Here is a 19484-nt window from a genome sequence, read left to right on the forward strand (position 1 = left end):
GTTTGGGTAGGAGAGAAACCCAATTCTGGCGGGTGCTGTGCAAAAGAATCTATGAAATACTTCATATGTTCTCTCAATACCTCTTTTTTGTTTTTTGAAAGGAAAAGCATACTTTATGCAAATAAAAACCAGAACAAAAAAAGCCAATACTATCATATTGATGTCAGGCAATGGACTTCAAAAACATCAGTAAAAAGAGACAAAGAATACCACTGTATAATAAATTGATTAATTCGCCAAGAAGAGATAAAAAGTATAAACACATACCCACCATTAGAGTATACAGATACATAAAACAAATGTTGTTAAACTGAAGAAGTATTAGAATACAACACATTAATCACTGAAGATTTAACACCACACTCTCACCACTGGACAGGTCAACTAGACATAAATAATTAGGAACAGGAGGTAAATGATAACATAAACTCAATGCACCTGAGATATTTACATGACATTTTACTCAACAATTACAATATAAGTTTGGGTTGTATATAAGTTTTCCCACGGTTCATCAGCCCAAACCAATGATCCAAAATAAAGTTTAGAATGATTAGAATAGGAATCAAAAGATTGGCTTTTGTTTTCTCTTAGAATAAACCAACCTGAGATAATTTTAGGTCTTTTTCAGTCCCTGAAACACAAATTACTTACTTTAATCAGTGCCACATATTTTCTTTCCTTCTCTTTTTATTTATTTATTTATTTATTTTTACTATTTTTTAGAGAGTTTTGCCTTAGGGCACATGCACTAACCCAAGAGAGACAGACAGACAGAGGGAAAGTGAGAAATCACACTCCAGGGGGTATAGCCATTCTACAAGTGCTTCTCCTCTCTTACCCTCTTGGGTATACACACACGCCTGGTATGAGGTTCAAGCCACTGGGTCCGGAACTTGAACAGTGCTTGATTACGTAACTGCTATGCCATCTGCTGGCCCCATTTCCTTCTCTTTTTAGACTCTATCTATTTGAGAAGACAGAAGAACAGTAACTCTGTCCATTTGTCATTGAATCCTGATTAACCAAATTCCTGACATTTGATCAGAGAACATGGAATATATGAATTTAAACAAGCAAACACAGTATTGCATCCAGACATATAAAGATATAGTTTAGATTATTGTAGTATTTCTATCCCCAATCAACTGGACTTGAGGTTTTCTCTCACTTGCAGATCAGCAAAATCAATGTAGCAATCGTAGCTGCTTGCTATGTTTCATTGTCTTTTCCATTTTGATTTACAATGCACTTATCTCTAAGAGAAAGAGAGTAAGTTACTTGTCATAGCTACCTCATAGATTATTGTAATGATTAAGATTTTAAATGGAAGCGCTTTTCAAAGGAAAACTAGAGCCAGCAGGTGGTGTGGTGGTTAAGGCTCAAGATACCACATGACCAGCTCTGCAGTGAGAGTCCTAGATCCAGCAGCCTGAAAAACACTCCGGGATCCTGTGCATGTATGCCCAAAATCCCAAGAGGAGAATGGAGGAGAAAGGACTGTGGCATGGCCAACCCCCTTGGGGGCAGGGGGATTTCTCACTTTCTCTGTCTCTCTCTCTCTCTCTGATGAGCATATGCCCCCTATGGCTAAAATATCTGAAAAAGAAAAAAAAGCAAACCTATAAATGCAACAGAAATAGAAAGTGGGTTGTATTCTTGTTGTTATTATTTTATTGACAGTTGTTTAAAACAAATCTTGACACTATTGCCAAAAGAAAACCCCAGAATTGTCTCATTCTTAGAGATGATTGTCATTACATTGTTGTTTTTATATTTTTTATATATAGACAATATTTTATTATTGTAACAGAGTATTGTAATAGATAATATTTAATCATAGAAGATTTTACTTTTTAATATTTTAAAAATTATTTATTTACTTATCAGATTTTAATTTGAGCAGAAAGAGAAAGAGGGAGAGAGAAAGATAGAGGGAAAGTGAGAAAGCAAGGTTCCAGGTCTAAGACTTGAACCATGGTTGGCCATGTGGTAGTCCAGTGCCTTAATCACCATACAACCTGCTGGCCCCACTTTTTAGTCTTTTATTGTATTGACTCATATTAAGTTTTAGTAATATTATGAAAATTGTATAAGCTTTATGCAGATATATATTTGTATAAACTATGTTCAATACTGGAATATTATTTGTATATTACATATTTAAGGTGAACATAATGTTTTGATATAATTATACATAGTGAAATATTTACTACAATCAATTAAATCAACATATGTTTTATTTCTCATAGTTACGTGTATTTTGTATGTGTGTGTATTTGTGTGTGTGTGTGTGTGTGTGTGTGTGTGTGTGTGTGTGTGTGTGTGTAGTAAGGGCACCTGAAGTTTACTCTTAGAAAATTTCCAATATAGGGACCAGCAGTTAGCGTAATGGCTATGTCGCTGGACTCCCATGTAGTCGACCACGGTTCGTGTCCCAGACCCAGTGGCTTAAAACTCATGCCAGGCACATGTGTGTGCATCCACAAGATACCAAGAGGAGAACAGAGGAGAAGGGATTGTGGCGTGGCCATTCCCCCCTGGGGGTGATTTCTTGCTTTATGTCTGTCTCTCTCTGTCTGTCTGGCGAGAGCACATGCCCTATAGCAAAAACCTCTCAAAAAAAAAAAAAAGAAAGAAAGAAAATTCCCAGTATACAGAATAATATTGTAACTGTAGTCTTAATGTTATTCTTTAGATTTACAGACTTACTCATTTTGCATATCAGCAAATTTGTACACTTTGACCTATATCCCCACTTTTCTCTCCACTGCACATCCCCATGCCTGCTAACCACCATTTTATTTTCTATGTACTTAGTTTAGAAAATGTGAGGGACCAGCAGTTAGCATAATGGCTATGTCACTGGACTCCCACATAGTCGACAGCAGTTCGAGTCCCAGACCCAGTGGCTTAAACTCACGCTGGGCGCATGTGCATGCATGCCCAAAATCCCGAGAGGATAATGGAAGAGAAGGGATTGTGGTGTTGCCATCCCCCCTGGGGGGTGATTTCTCGCTTTCTCTCTCTCTGTCTCTCTCTCGCTCTTTCTGGTGAGTGCACGCACCCTATAGCAAAAACCTCTCCAAAAAAAGAAAGAAAAAAAAAATGTGATCTATGAGGGCTAATAAGAGGTGTGGGGGTTAAGGCTCTGGATCCGATGTGGTCAACTACATAGTTCAAGTTCTGGACCCAGTGACTTGAAAATAAATAAATAAAATAAAATAAAGATAAGGCATTACTTTTTTAGAAAAGAAAATGTGATATATGTAGATATATATGTGTTTAATGGAATATTATTCAGCTTTAAAAAAGAAGAAAATTCTACCATTTGCAGCAACTTGGTAGAGACTGGAGGACATTTTGTTAAATTGAAAACAAGGCAGAGAAAAAAATATGGTATGATCTCACTTATACATGGAATTTAAAACAAATGAACAAACAGAAATCACACAAAATTTACATTTGAATAAACGAAATATACCTAGCATTGTTCATACACCTTGAATTTTCCTTTTAATTCTAGTTAATCCTGGAGAAGTATTACCTCACATATGTAAAGTTGGAGAATTTCGCTGCAAAAACAGACACTGTATCCAGGCCCGATGGAAATGTGACGGTGACGATGACTGCCTTGATGGGAGTGACGAGGAGTCGATAACTTGCTGTATGTTCTCTTTCCAGTAATCTCAGAACTGTATTTTCCTGAGTCTTTGAGTGTGTGAATTATCAAAACTTTTTTTTTTTTTTTGAGAGAAATTTTTTCAGTAGGTTGTGTGCACTCACCGGAGAGACAGAAAGTGAGAAATCACCCCCAGCCCCAGGGAAGATGATCATGATGCAATTCCTTCTCCTCCATCCTCCTCTCAGGATTTTGGGCACACACACATATGTGCCTGATGTGAGTTTCTAGCCTCCAGGTCTAGGATTCAAATTGTGGTCAGCCATGTGGGAGTCCAGCACCTTAACCATGTGCTACCTCCTCACTCCTACCTAAACACTTCTTAAAGATTTGAAAATGTCTTTGATGCAAATTTAACTCAGTTTGAATTCTGTAATTCTTCTGTATAAAGATTAGACCATAAATTGCCTTCTTTGTATATTTTTAAAGCGTTCTCCATCTCTCATATTATCCTTTTTTGCTGTTCCCCAAATCTATTCTTTTCCATTTTTTGCCACACTACACACCACTGTTGAAGTTTGCTGTAGGCGACCCCTTCAGATCTATGAATTCAAAGATATAGAAAATCAATTTAAATCCCCTCAAGACACAAGTATTCACACAGAAGGTCAGGATCCACTCCGTTTCTCCCTGCCGACAGAGCCACACGTGGGGTGCAACATGTTACTATCTAGCTTCACTGGCTCAGTACATGACAGGAAACACACATAGGGCACTTAGATAGAAATAAAATGCCTGAGTTTCCCCCTTTGGCTTTTCTTTAGCTATTTATTATTTAGTGGGATAGAAATAATTACACGATTCTGGTAGAGATAAGGAAATTTCTCATATACACGGACAGAAAACATTTTGGGAAGAACATTAAATAATCTTTTGAGAATGTACTTATTTAGAATCACTGAATTGTTTTGAATGATACAAAGGGTTTTTACATGAAGAGAGGCATGAATTGAGCAAATGGATATTTGATTTTTTTTGATCTAAATAAGTTTTTGCTTTCATTTAATGACATTGTTCTAATTAGGATGCTAAACTAAATGAAATTTAATTAATAGTTTTCCATTTTCTTTCTTTCTTAAACCAAGAATATAAATATAAAGTTTTAAAGATCCTTTGTTAAATATAGTTAAAGTTGGTCTGGGCATCTATATCATGCAACCATTTGTGCTTAAGGTAAAATATTTCAAGAATATACTCTTTTAAAATGTTTTCAAATTGTATATTAATATATAACACAAAAATTATAATCACTGCATGAATACAGGACTACTTTCTTTTGATTTCCAAATGTGGGCCTGACTTCAACATTATATACTTCTTATTTTTAACTGTATAAATGTCTGTACTGTGAAATATAAAGGCATACATTAAATATTATATTCCAATTGACTCATTTAGTCAAATGTTTTGGAAAGAGAGCAGCCATTTCCCTCCTCTGAGGAAAAACATTTTTTCTCTACTTTTTTACACAAGTGATTGTCTCATTCCTTCTGACTCACAGTGGTTTTAAAAATTTATTTATTTATTTTTATTTGCTATTGGGCACATACGCTCACCATGTGGAGATGTGGTAGGGAGAGGTGGGGGCCAGAGGAGTCAGAAAGCAAGCTGTCAGGTGTGGGACTTGAACTGCAGTAGGCCATGTGGGAGTCCGGTAGAAGTGAGAAAGCAAGCTGCCAGGTCTGGAACTCATACTGTAGGAGGCCATGTGGGAGTCTGGAGGCGTAACCACCATGCTACCTGGCCCTTGACTCACAGTGTTTACTTATCGTTCTAATGTGTACTCCACATGCTTTCTACATATCAGCGTCCTCTAGATTCATAGGAATCCAAAGCCTGGGCAGACTGCAGTATTTTATTACAGTTTTCCTGTATTAGCTATTTAGTTCCATGCTTCCATCTGTGCAACTGTTTCTTCTTCTTCTTGTTTGTTTGTTTTATATGAACTTACAAAAAAACTATGTGGGAGTAAGGGGCATTGCATTTGCACTATCCATTGTAGTGTCAATGTTTATAGTCAGTTTTTTTTTTTCTTTTATTTTTAGAGAGATGTTTGCTATAGGGGACATGTACTTACCGGAAAGACAGGAAGTGAAAAATCACCCCTCCAGGGGGAATAGCCTTGCCACAATCCCTTCTACTTCATTTTCCTCTCGGGATCTTGGGCATGCATGCACACCTGCCCAGCATGAATTTTAAGCCACCGGGTCCAGGACTTCAACTACATAGGAGTCCAGTGTATAACCGTCATGGCATGTTGGGGTTTTTAAACTGATTATTGTCATCACTTTTCATCCCATTACTTAAGCATGGACATTACCTGGAGCCTTGTATTTCACTTATACTCTATACTCAATTGAAAAAATAATTTCCAGAGGCACGTGCACTCACCAGAGAGAGACAAAGAAGCAGACAGATCAAGGGAGGCATGGCCATACACAGTTCCTTCCTTCTCTCCCACTTCTCCAACCTTTTGGGACTTTGAGCATGCATGTACACATTACTGGTGTGCTTATCAAGCCACCAGGGCCGGTATTCAAATTGCACAAATGACCATGTGAAATCCAGCTCTATTAACCACCTAGGCACAAGGCCAGCACCATACTCAATTCTATCATTAAATGTGATGCAACTTCTGAATAGTTCATGTTATCTTTATCTCCTCCCAACCTGAATGGCTACACTAGGCTCCCATCTTAGATTAACTCAGCAAGTACCCTTCTATTATTCCTACCACTCGTCCTTCTTTAACTAGTGCTATTTTTCATTCTGCTTCCATAATGGAATTTATAAAATGAAATCTATTCCTTTTATTTCAGTAACTGCATAACTGTCAATATAAATTCTAACATTTGTTGACTCATCTACAAGATTCTTTCTGTCATGTCTCATGTTTACATTTCTAACCTTCAGCCTTTCATGCCTCTGTTTACATTTTTGTTCTTATTAAGTTGAACTACAAGTAGCTCTCCAAAAAACGTCCCTTGTTTCTCTCCTCTGTGACCCTGTACACACTGTTTCCGTTCTGTAGGATTCTACATAGTTTACCATTACCTCCTTAGGGAAGTCTTTTATGACATCAAAACAATTTTTTTCAGTATAGCCCAGTAGAGTTAAGCATGTGTCTCTTGAACATTCCTTTATTATAGTAGTTGTCAAATTATATTGCAGTTGCAACATGGTTATGAGCTTATTTATCTGATGTACCTAACAGAATAATATCTTCATGATAAGACATATTTTGCAGTATTGTGCATTGGGAGCCAGATTCCACATAGTCTACTACAGTTCAAATCTTGGCCATAGAGGTTCAGAGAACACACTGGGTGCATGGGTGCCTGAAGTCCTAACAGGATAAATAAGTGGAGGAAAAAGGATTATTGCTTGACTATGCTTCATTGAAGGGTGCTTTCTCTTTCTCTCTCTGATGAGTGTCAAATATATTCAATTGGAGCATCTTTACAGTCTCAGGGTCTAGCACTACACCTAGCACAAGGATGAGTGAATGATTAATGAGGTAATGAAAAGCTAAACATCGCTGACCACCTTTCAACAGTAGTGTTCTCTGTAAGCATTACAACAGTCTTGAGCAACATTATATTTCTGGGGTCTCATAATTAATATCTAAAGATTACATAAGTAATTGCAGATGAGAAAATTTTTAATTTCATAATCTACAACCTTGAATTATTTTTCTCCTTCTACTTACTATCCTTCAGCATCTCAACTCCAAACTACAAGTCTACGTTTAAATGTGCATTTACTTAATTGACGAAAATACAGAGGTCCTTGATTAAGCTTCACTGAATTACATGCATAATCTTAGTACTTTAAAATGTTGACCCTTTGGGGCCAGCAGGTGATGTGGTGGTTGGGGGCACTGGACTCCAATGTGGCCGACCGTGGTTCGGGTCCCAGACCTAGTGGCTTGCTTTTTCACTTTCCCCCTCTCTCTCTCACTCTGTCCCTCTCTGGTCAAATTTAAATAAATGAAAAATGAATGAATGAGGGAATAAATAAAAAATGAAATAAAGTTCAAAAAAATTTTTTTAAATGTTAACCCTTTAATGTGTTGGACAACTTTTATTTCTCATGGCCAGCTCTTCTTGCTAAAATCCTCAAAGTAGGTAGGAAATGTTAATCATGCTCAAATGCCAAAACATATAAGACTTTCCTACCTATTTCAAAAATGCAGAAATAAAAACTTTCTAAGAAGTGGTTTTATCACTTTAACACCAAAGCTACTTTAATAAAAAAGTACTGTGTAGAAACTGACTGGAAATGCACATATTTTCTATGCAACAGCATGATAAAATGACAATTTTTCAAATTCTACATACAACTAATACCAAAACTCATTTTTATCATATCGAAATTCTACTACTGAACATGGGAAAATTACTTTAAAAAGAATGTTGAAATTGTGAAACAAGTACTGAGGAGCATGCCAATTCAGTTAGGAATTTAGCCTCCAGAATGCAGGAAAAATAATCAGAGCAGGTTCACATTAAGACGAACCCCTGTCGTGCTTAGATATTGGAGGTTTAATCCTTAGCTGTGCACCGCTTCTCATATGAGGTTTGGGTTCATCCTCAGTATTTTTTCAGGTTGCATCTTTATTTGTTTGTGCTAAGGGAGAAAAACTCACAAGGATATTTTCCGTTATTAAAATCATACAGGCTCTCCCATTTACTATTTACCAAAGGTCACCAGTAATGTATTTTCTTTCTTTCTTCTTTTATTCTCTTTCATACTTTTTCTTCTAGTATCAAGAAATACTGGGAAAAAAAAAACAGAATAAAACTAGGTTTATTTAATATTTTAGAATCTATTTGATTATATATGTATTTTAAAAATGAGTATTTGTATGTACGTGAGTAAATTAGTTTTAATTTATACTTGTTGTGTTTAATATTAAAATTTGGGGTAAATGTTAAACGTTTTTGGTAAAAATTTTGAATTACCTGTTGTGATATAGGATGGAAAGCAAACTAAATTGGTTTTAATGGAGACATGAAAAAATGACTACATTTTCTTTTATTTGAGATTTAATTACTTGATGTCTCCTCTAAGTGTTACATTTTAACAAGGCCTAGAATATTAATATTTGCTATAAAACAAGAGAAAACTAATGACAGAAACTATGGCATTTATTACACTATAATTTAACAATTACTGTAACTTTTCTGTTACTATAATTCATAATATTTACAACTTAACTTGATTTAAAATAATTAAACGTGCTTCCTCCTCCTTGCCAGTCAATCACAGCTGTCCCGATGATCAGTTTAAATGCCAGAATAATCGCTGCATCCCCAAGAGATGGCTTTGCGATGGAGCTAATGACTGTGGGAACAACGAAGATGAATCCAATCAAACTTGTGCAGGTAAAAGTTTGCTAGGATATGTGCATAGATCTCCTTCAAACTTAGTCTCAATAAAAATGCAGGTCAATGTTCTGAACTAAGCTGATCTTTCCTAGTGCTGATGATCTGATTATTGCAGTGGTAAAAGAATTGAAAGTTTGAGGCCATACAGGCTCGAATACTAATTGTATTTTACTTAATCCTTGGCCATGACTCTTTTTTTTCCAAAGTAATTTGGCACCACATCTAACTATATGGGTTGGCTATCAATGCACTATTTACACAAGCTTTGTTTCTGCAGGACTTTACTTGGCAGTGGAGGTTAGGGTGTGTAATCTGTCTGTGATAGGGATCATCTCAAATAGACTACGTTTTTTACCCTGAAAAAAAAAATCTGTTTACTTAGTCTACATTGAGATACCTCTGTGAATAGTCTTCTACTCGTGGCCCATTATTTATGTGAGGCAGGGTTCGTTTTTATTTTTTCCCCCATGAAGTCCCAAGACCACAAAGCCTATTTATATTTTCATATAATTTATCGCATTGTAATAAATCTTTGAATCCCTAGCCAGATTCTCTTTGAAAGGAAACACACAGCCTGCGGTACAGGTTACAAAAGACAGCCATAAAGGTCATTATTAGTCAGATAAATGTTGAAAAATGATAGTGACTGGCAGCAGCCTAGTGCTGCTATTTAAATGATAAAGAAAGAAGAGCATATTTGATGACTCATATTGATATGACCAGTAAAAACTGATTTAAGCATTATACAAGGCAACATCAAAACATATAAACCACCTTGTCAACGCCACCAAAATAAGTCTGACTAAATAAAAATTATTATAATGTACTAGTGAAAGCCACAGAGCAGCAAACAGAGTTACAACCCAGACACTAAGAAGATGGGCTTCTGCTCTTGGTTTTGTCATTGGTTTTCTCTTAGAAAGACTTGTATCTCTCCTACCTTCATTTATTTATGCATTTCTTTCAGCTCTAGAGGAGTATGATGTAACTAAAAATTGTTTGCAAATAGCTTTACACTCCATACAAAACAATAATGGCAAAAGCAAGGCAGTTATCATACTGTTATTCTAACCTACATTTCATATTCCACTTTTCCCATAGTGACATATTTATTAGGAATCTATTGGCCCATCAGCCAATTATTCTTTTGTCCCTTGATTAAAAAGCACATCTAGGGACCAGCAGTTGGTATAATGGCTATGTCACTGGACTCCCATGTAGTCGACTGGGGTTCCAGTCCTGGACTCGGTAGCTTAAACTCACACCGGGCACGTGTTTGTGTGCGCCCAAGATCCTGAGAGGAGAATGGAAGAGAAGGGACTGTGGCATGGTCATCCCCCCTCATGGGTAATTTGTCACTTTCTGTCTCTCTATGTCTCTGTGTATTTCTGGCAAGTGCACACACTCTATAACAAAAATCTCTCTTAAAAAGAAAATCACATCTAGTATTTTAGAGTAACTGAATTTTTATGATTTTATTATATGTCTCTTTACAAAAGACTTTCTAAGAGATAGGGACCTTAGAGACAATCTGGTCCTATGTCCCTACTCTCAAGGCTGTTTATTTCATAGATGAAGCATGGGAGAGAGGACTTGCCTAAACTTACAACACTGGTAAGAGCTTAGGGTAACTTCAACCCATGAGTTTTGTCACTAAGGCTGTTGCTCTTTATATCAAAGCATATTATTCTGGAGATTAGCTAGAATTTTATGTTATTTAATTTAACTTTGGCGCCTTTCCCATATGATGAATTCTTCTTTTTTTTTGGAGAGGTTTTTACTATAGGGCGTGTGCGCTCGCCAGAAAGAGAGAGAGAGAGACAAAGAGATAGAAAGGGAGAAATCACCCCCCAAGGGGGATGGCCATGCCACAATCCCTTCTCCTCCATTCTCCTCTCGGGATCTTGGGCACACACACACACGTGCCCAGTGTGAGTTTAAGCCACTGGGTCCGGGACGTGAACCGCAGTTGACTACATTGGAGTCCAGCAACATAGCCATTGCACTAACTGCTGGTCCCATGAATTATTCTTTTAAAGTTAGCATTCACATCCGAGATTATGCCCTGTTACATTGTAAGCAGACTTACCTGCTTTCACCTTAACAGAGAAAGTTTTGTTGATTCAATTTGTAATATGTCTTCTTCATTTTGACTAGATTTTTTTTTTTTTTTGGAGAGTTTTTTCCTATAGGGCACGTGCACTCACCAGAAAGACTGAGACAGAAAGTGAGAAATCACCACCCCCCCCAGGGGGGATGGCCACGCCACAATCCCTTTTCCTCCATTCTCTTTTCAGGATCTTGGGCACACCAGCACACGCACACATGCCTGCCGTGAGTTTAAGACACCAGGTCCGGTACTCGAACTGCAGTTGACTACATGAGAGTCCAGTGACATAGCCATTACTCCAAGTGCTGGTCCCCATTTGATTATTTTAAAAATTTCCTTGTTTCTGCATGGTCTTTAAAAGAACATTTGTTATTGGCTAGCTAATTAATAGTAGTAAAAGTAGAAACATTTATGTATAAAAATAAAATGTTGATTCTAATTAGTATGATTTCCAAGACATGTAATTCACTAGAAAACAGAACATGAGTGGGACCAGCAGATGGCATAATGGCTTTGTCGCTGGACTCCCATGTAGTTGACCATGGTTCAAGTCCTAGGCCCAGCGGCTTAAACTCATGCAGGGCACCTGTGCGCGCATGCCCAAGACCCTGCCTGAGAGGAGAATGGAGGAGAAGGAATTGGGCATGGCCATCCCCTCAGTGGGTGATTTCTCGCTTTCTGTCTCCCTATCTCTCTTTATCTTTCTGGTGAGTGCACGCTCCCTATAGTAAAGAAAAACCTCTCCAAAAAAATATAATAATAATAAAAATTAAAATTTAAAAAAGTATTAAAAAAAAGGAAATAGAACATGACTTACTTACATTTCACTTTAGGTGATGTCAATTGAAGTCTACCATTCAGTACTAGATCTTCTTGTTATGGTGTTTATTATAGTGTTATAGTCACTAGACACTTTAAAAACTTGAACAGTAAGGCCAAATAGAAAAATAAATAGCCCTTTAGCTTTGTAAGCTATGATTTTGTGGTTGTATTACAATGTTCTTCCATTTCATTTTACCAAAATAACTAAGTAGGTCACTTTAATTATCATACTAGAACAGTGTTACAGATTCATTTAGACTACTTTCCTGACTGAATCATTTCTAGACCTTCCTAGATTTGTATATATGGACATGTGTCCTAGATAATGACTTCTGGATAGAGGACTGCTTTTAATCTAATCCACTGTTCTGTAACCATTAGCACTGTGACCATTTATATCTAAAATAAATTTAATTCCCACGAAACCAATTTTTATTTTGTTCCGTTTGGTTTTCTCCCTCATTAAATGATTGACTTAATAAAGGCAATGATAATAAAATGAGGGAAAATCAGAATACTTTTCCTTAAGAATCTGAGCATGAAGACTTGGAGAAAAATACAGAAACAGACTACTATTTAAGGCAATATCCAAAACATTCAATTGAATCACATACAAGGACACAGGAAGAGTAAGCAATAAGTTTGTGGCTACGTAGGAAGACTTCCTGAAGGTGGAAACATTCAAGCCAAGTCCTAAAATGCAAGAAAAACTTGTAAGAAGTATTCAAGCCTTTTAAACAGAGAAAATGATCTGATAAAAGCAAGCATTGGCAATATTGTGGGCAAAATGAACTATAAAGTGCTCTTTGTGGGTATGTAAATTGATTTTCTACATTGGAAAGCAATGTGGCCAAATCCAATAAATATGGATACCTTGAAATCTCTCATTATATTTCTAGGTTTATACTTTAATACCAGTGTATGTTCATTGTCCTAATGCTGATAATAGTGAAAAATCAATTAAGCAAGTTTGTCCTGTCATAATGATGATAGCCATGGTAAAAAAAACTCAGACCCCAAATGTTCTTCATCTGCCAAACCTTACCTAACCAAAATATTCACAGGTCTAATATCCCCTTCCCAACATATCCCATTTTTTTCCTACTGGTCTAATAAAAGGGAATGGTGGAGGGGATATTGGTACTCATGAAGACAGATTTGCAGTTCAGAGAAACTAAAGAAGACTAAATATTGAGAATAACAAAGTATGTAACAACTAAAGACTTAGAGGAAGATGTAGGAAAGCTTATCCACATTTTCCTGCTTTCAAAAGTTGACCTGACTGAAACAGAGCAGGGCAGTCAAATTCTCTGTAGAGAACCACTTTACTGCAGAATTTTAAACAAATCGCTGCCTTTTACTAACTCAGCAAGCTTCTATTTTGTGTTCATTGAAACCCTTAAAAGAGCCCAAAGCAAATTCTGTTAATACATTTTGATTATAAAGAAATCGTACATTTTAATTCAACTGTACAAAAAAAGTGAGTTTTAAAACACCATCTAAGGCCAAATGTGTTGTAGAAAATATTGTCTGTATTCTCGTTCCACACAGGAAGTCATTTAAAGATTAAGGAAAAATGCATTGCAAATATTAGAGGAAAAGAACAATTCTCATCCCATGGTTAGAAACTAAATACCCCGAGGTGGTCTCCTACATTACAGCAAAACTTCCTTGGGTTATTGGCAAATGCTGTGCAAAATTCTTTTTTGTTAATTAAGAGTTGGATAAAATTTAATTCAACCATATATTCATATGCATGTTCTGGGCACAAATTTCAAAATAATGAATTCATAGCTTCATTTAGGGAATTTTGTGAGGATTACTGAATATCTTGTCACTTCACAGTCATTTTAATTTAAGGGCAGAGCATATGAACTCAGAAGACAAGCAAACTAGTATTGTGAAATATTAAAGTAAAATTTACTTTTTGAATATTGTGTCATAGTGGAAAAACATTAGATTTTATATGTAAAAGACATATGTATACTTTATTATATTAACTTATTATTTGTACATGAATTGATCATCATAGCCAGAACATGCCAGGTTGACCAATTCTCCTGCGGAAATGGACGTTGTATTCCCAGAGCATGGCTGTGTGACAGGGAAGATGACTGTGGTGACCAGACAGATGAACTGGCATCTTGTGGTAAGTTGTGAGTGAGATATTCTGTTACTAGAAACTGGGTCAGAACCGTTTATCACTATAATGTCCTTAAAGGTCTATTTAATTCTTTACAAATAAAAGTCAACGAGGCAGAAGATACCTAACTTTCCAGTGCAGCCTTCTGGGTCTGAGTGTGTACTTTAAAGATAATTTCAGAATATACCCCATTCATTGGGCAGTAATGATATCCTTGACTAAAATGAAGAAACGCAAATATTGTTTATTTTATTAGAAGGTAATTATTAAAAGGCTAACAGAATATTATCAAATATTAATTATTTATCTTATGTCTATAGTAATTAAACTTGTCCAACAGAGCATCTCACCAAGTAATATGGGGAATAAATGAAGAGAACGTGTTTTTTGTTGGTATGTGTGTGTTATATTCTGGGAGCGCTAAATAATCCAGGCTGAGATTACCGAGTAAAAAGTTCATTTCTTTTCTATAGAGTGATGTGATACTGACTGACAAAATCCTTATCAGTTTAAGATAGTATTTTTGTTGATGGTAAAATTCCCAGTCACTTTCTATTGATTCTCCTACTTCGAAAACAATACAAATTCATTGTTCTATAAACGTGCAAAATTAATTATTTGTGCTCATGCACCACTATATTTTATTATACTTGTCTCAGTAATGTATAATCAACATATTAAGAAAATGCATCAGGATTTTTATAGCTTGTACTTTATTTTAGTCATGGCAATGGATTTTTAAGTAAACCTAAGGAAAATATGCAGAAATTAAACCAGTATGGCTTACTTATCAAAAAGAATTCAGTCCAATAAACTATATATTTTAATAAATTTGTGTTATTATACTTTTAACAGTAAGAAAATGTTATTTTAGCCCCTTAATTTAAATGTTTTTATTTAGCAAATGCATTCTGTTGGGTCATCTGGAGAGTCATGACGTGTTTTTCTGTTTTTCTATACAAAAAGGTTTCATTACTCCCAACAATCCAATATTTACTTAAAACTTTTCCTTTTATAATTTTTTTATGTGATTAGCAGATGGCATAATGGTTTCATCACTAAACTCCCACGTAGTCAAGTGTAGTTCGAGTCCTGGACTCGACAGCCTAAAACTCATGCTGAGTGTATGTATGTGTGTGCCCAAAATCCTGAGAAGAGATTGGAGGAGAAGGGACTGTGACATGTCCATCCCCACTTGGGACGGGTGTTGGGGGGTAATTTCTAGCCATCTGTCTCTCTCTGTCTTTCTCTGGCAGGCACATGTGCCCTCTAGCAAAAACCTCTCTAAAGTTCTATTTTTTTTTAATATTAGACTATTAGTCTCTGTTGATATTTAAGTTTATAAAATGTGACAAGAATCACATATTAAATAAAAGTATTAATTAACATGGCAGAGAAGACAATAGCAGTGATATAGAAGCAAGCAATAGAAAATCTCACAATAAATAATTAATGGTACATTTGACCTGTAGACTATTTGGAGCTGGCCAATAAAGTAGACTGAGCAGGGGCCAGCAGGTGACATGGTGGTTAAGGCACTGGAATCCCACATGGTCGACTGTAGTTCAAATCCCAGACCCAGTGACTTGAAACTCATGCCAAGCACATGAGCATACATGTCTAGAATCCCAAGAGATGAATGGATAAGAGGGGATTTCAGCATAGCCATCTCTCCGGGGGGTTGGGAGGAGGGTTATTTATAATTTTCCTTTCTCTGTCTCTGTCTCTGGTGAGCTCAGTCTGACAAAAATTATAGATATGAGCTCTATGACAAAAACCTTGGAAAAAAAAAATAGGTTGAGCAGTATATTCCCTCTCCTTTCCAAAGACCAGACTACTAATCATTAGGCCCAAAAACGATCTAGGTAAATTTACTAGGTAACTCTACTTTTATTTCTTCCTTCTCTCTTTCTTTTTCTTTTTTTCTTTCCTTTTTAGAAAAACTCCATCTCTTTTCTGTTGAGCACTACTATCTAGAGAATACCCTAAATGTAATGAGCAATCTGAAGATAGTAAATACAGAGGTCTTGGAATTAGAGTCCCAAGTCAGATAAGAAAAGTCACAAAAGCAATAAAGAGTAAGAAAATAAATTATGAGCTTTTTACCCAACTTGTTTTAATATTACCTGACAAATGCACAGTACAGACCAGGCCTGACTGCTCATCCCACAGTGGGCCAACATCTGAGACAAGAGTTTTCTTCAAGGAAAGCTATTAAGGAAGATATTAAACAGGAGAGTGGGAGGGTCCGAGACTCTTAAAGTACCCTCTCCAAGACTGATAGGTAAATGGGATTTTAAACACAATTCAGAAATGTGACAATGTGATGGTCTGGGGTAGGAATTCAGGGTCTTTCCAGAAAAGATTCTATGATGTCATTTTTGATGGATGGTGCTGTTTTCTTGGTGTGAGTAGTCTTGAGAAGAGTCCAGAGTGAGATGTTATTGGTAGATCTATTATGGGTAAAGAATCAAAGAACTCTAGGACATTTTGACCTCGTCTATCTATATATGATAGTTATGACTGTGTCTTGCAAATGTTGAATAAGCCTTGAATAGCCTAATGGCTATCACAGTGTGGTCCTATAGGACATAATCCTTCTGTGCAGAAGGTACTGATTAGTAAAAAGAGAAAGAGAGCATGAACTCAATCTATTGTGTAAAGCAAATTACCTAGGACTCTAGGCATATATGTTACCCCCCAACCTGGTAATAACTACAATTTAAATTAAAAAAAAATTATTATTATTATTGTTATTTTACTTTTTAGTGGCTGGTATTGTTAGGTCTTTGCTTTGATTTTCTTTTATTAAAAGGTCTATAGCAATTCCTTTTCATTTATGCTAGTATTTTGCCTGTATTTGAAGCAAATGAGAAAATGCCTAATATTTCAATAATAATCCAAAGAGTTATGCCAGAAAACTTACATATTTCATGTAGTGGGGGAAAATGGATTGAAGGGATGGCCAGATACACAATTTCTTATTGAATTTATATGACAAATCTATAAGAAACATATTACTGTCCACATTTTGCAGATAAAGGAATCAGAACTTAGAAACTCAGCAACTTACTGAGATCTCAAAGCTAATAAATATTGTAGCAGGGTCAGGCTATGGATCTTGTCACTCTTAAAACTAAAACCCAGCCAGTTCAAGTTGACTGTTTCATTACTCATGGATGGGGTGCAAATACGGGGCAGATAGTGCCATTTTGCTTCCATGAATATTTTATCTAAATTCATGTATACCTATGGTAATCTATAGAAGTTTTATCCATTGGTATGTTGGGAAATGCTTTAACGTCTCCTGGTGAGAAGGAGCCTTGATATAACGTTCACCTGTATAAATACTGTGAATATTCCTACCACAGCCAATGTGAAGTCACCACTACTTTCCGACTGTCGATTTGGAAAAAGATAGGCAGAAACATGCCTAGCTACAGTATTTCCACTATCCAGATAGAATACATTAATGACTTCAAGAGTAATGTAATAAAATTAGGAAATTACGACTCTTAAGTATTTATGACATTTTCTTGAACATTATTTAATTGTAAATTTATAACAGTTTGTTTGGATAATGTGGTGTATTTAGCATCTTACTCATAGAATCCTTGAAAATTTAAAAATTGACTTTCAAAAACTGGTACGCCGATAGAATAGATATGAATACATTGTGACGACGTAGCTGCTAGGTAGTTTGTTTCTGAAATATAGTTGTATTTTATGGATAAACCATCCTCTTAGGTTAGTATCAACACCATTTTAACTTTACAAAGTAGGAAACATGTTTTTCTCCAAACTTACTCCTCTCTTCAGCAGTATGCATTTACCTTTCCAATTGTCATGTTAAATAAAACTTTACAGCAGGAGAGAAGCTGAGAGAAAAACTCTGGTAGGCACAATCTCACTTTTAATGTTGTAAGAGATTATGACACAGATCTCTACAATAGAAAGGATCACTGTACTGAATTAAAACTGACAAAGACTGCAGCTTTCAAAAAAATTTAGTCATCGTGTTTGACAGTACTCTGTAAACAAATATGGGTTCTACTAATTCCTAGTTTTATTAAGCATCATTATAAAATATAGACTGACCATATTCCACTTTTCCATTACAATAGGCTAGATTCCCAAAGGTTTAATCCTCCTGGGAGACCACATTTTTTTTTTTTTTTTTAGATATGTTAACTATACAAATAACCTGTTATATGTAAGTGCTACTGCTGTATACTGGAAAAAAAAAATTAAAAGTTGGATCTAAAAACATGCAAAGCCTAAGATTAGAATGTTTCTGGTAGTAATTAGTAGCTGAAAGTACTGCAACCAAGGGTCAGCTTTTCAGTGAAATTCAGTAGCACCTGTTTACATATCTAATTTGTTTTATTTGCATTTGTCTTTACAAGTTAATTACACATTTTAGGTTGAGACTATATATGGGCAAACACTTACATAATTAGGAAGGCCCACTGAGGATTCTGCTTTAATCTTTGAGCAATCATTTAACTTTTTTAGTAGTTTTCACATGTAGAGAGTAGAATATGTAAATTGATATTGTGACAAAATAAGACATAATAAATTACGAAGACTGTATTAGAAGTGGACCTCATGTCCAGGTCAATCTTATCTCAAGAATAAGACTGACATTGCCTCTTAACTTCAGTTATCAGTAAAAATACTAAGAGAATTTGAAAATCACCTGCCCACAGCTCAACCTCAAACTAATTAAACAAAAATCTCGAGGAATGAGACCCAATAATTAGTTTTTGTAATGCTTTCCAAGTGATATGAATATTTACTCCAATTTGAGAACCATTAACTTACTGCAGTTGTTTTTAAAATTGAGCATACATCAAAATCTTCTGGCAGGCTTGTTAAAATAAAAATTACTGGACCCCAGTAGGTCTCATGGTTGGCCAAAGAATGAATATTTCTAACAATTATCAATTGATGTTGATGTTATGCTCTTAGCCCAAGGACTATCCTTTAAGAATCACTGATGTAAGGGAACCACATATTTGATTTTCTCGTATAATTATTTTATAAATACTTTTATATATGTATAATTAATTTAAGATGGAAGTAATTATCCATACAAATTGTCTTCCCATATCTAAATTATGAAATTAAAAGGTATTTTATGGGGCCAGCAGATGGCATGGTGGTTAAGGCTCTGGACACTCCCACATGGCCAACCAGGGTTTGAGTCCCAGACCTGGTGGCTTCCTTTCTCTCTTCCTTTCTCTCTGTCTGTCTGTCTCTTTCTGGTCAAATAAAAATAAATGAATGAATAAATAAAATAATTAAAAAAAGTAAAATAAAATATTTTTTGATTAA

General features: G+C 35.7%; 1 protein-coding gene across 1 annotated transcript in view; it reads left to right on the top strand.

The window, feature by feature from the left end:
- LRP1B (LDL receptor related protein 1B) overlaps positions 1-19484 on the top strand; it is a 1871701-nt gene that overhangs the window by 1073285 nt on the left and 778932 nt on the right. The window contains exons 20-22 of the mRNA XM_027765590.1: positions 3527-3667; positions 8944-9069; positions 14037-14153. Coding sequence (XP_027621391.1) covers positions 3527-3667; positions 8944-9069; positions 14037-14153 — 384 coding nt within the window. The remainder of the gene's footprint in view (positions 1-3526; positions 3668-8943; positions 9070-14036; positions 14154-19484) is intronic.

Source organism: Tupaia chinensis, unplaced genomic scaffold (assembly GCF_000334495.1).
Source record: "Tupaia chinensis unplaced genomic scaffold, TupChi_1.0 Scaffold138757_1, whole genome shotgun sequence".
Lineage (NCBI taxonomy): Eukaryota > Metazoa > Chordata > Mammalia > Scandentia > Tupaiidae > Tupaia > Tupaia belangeri.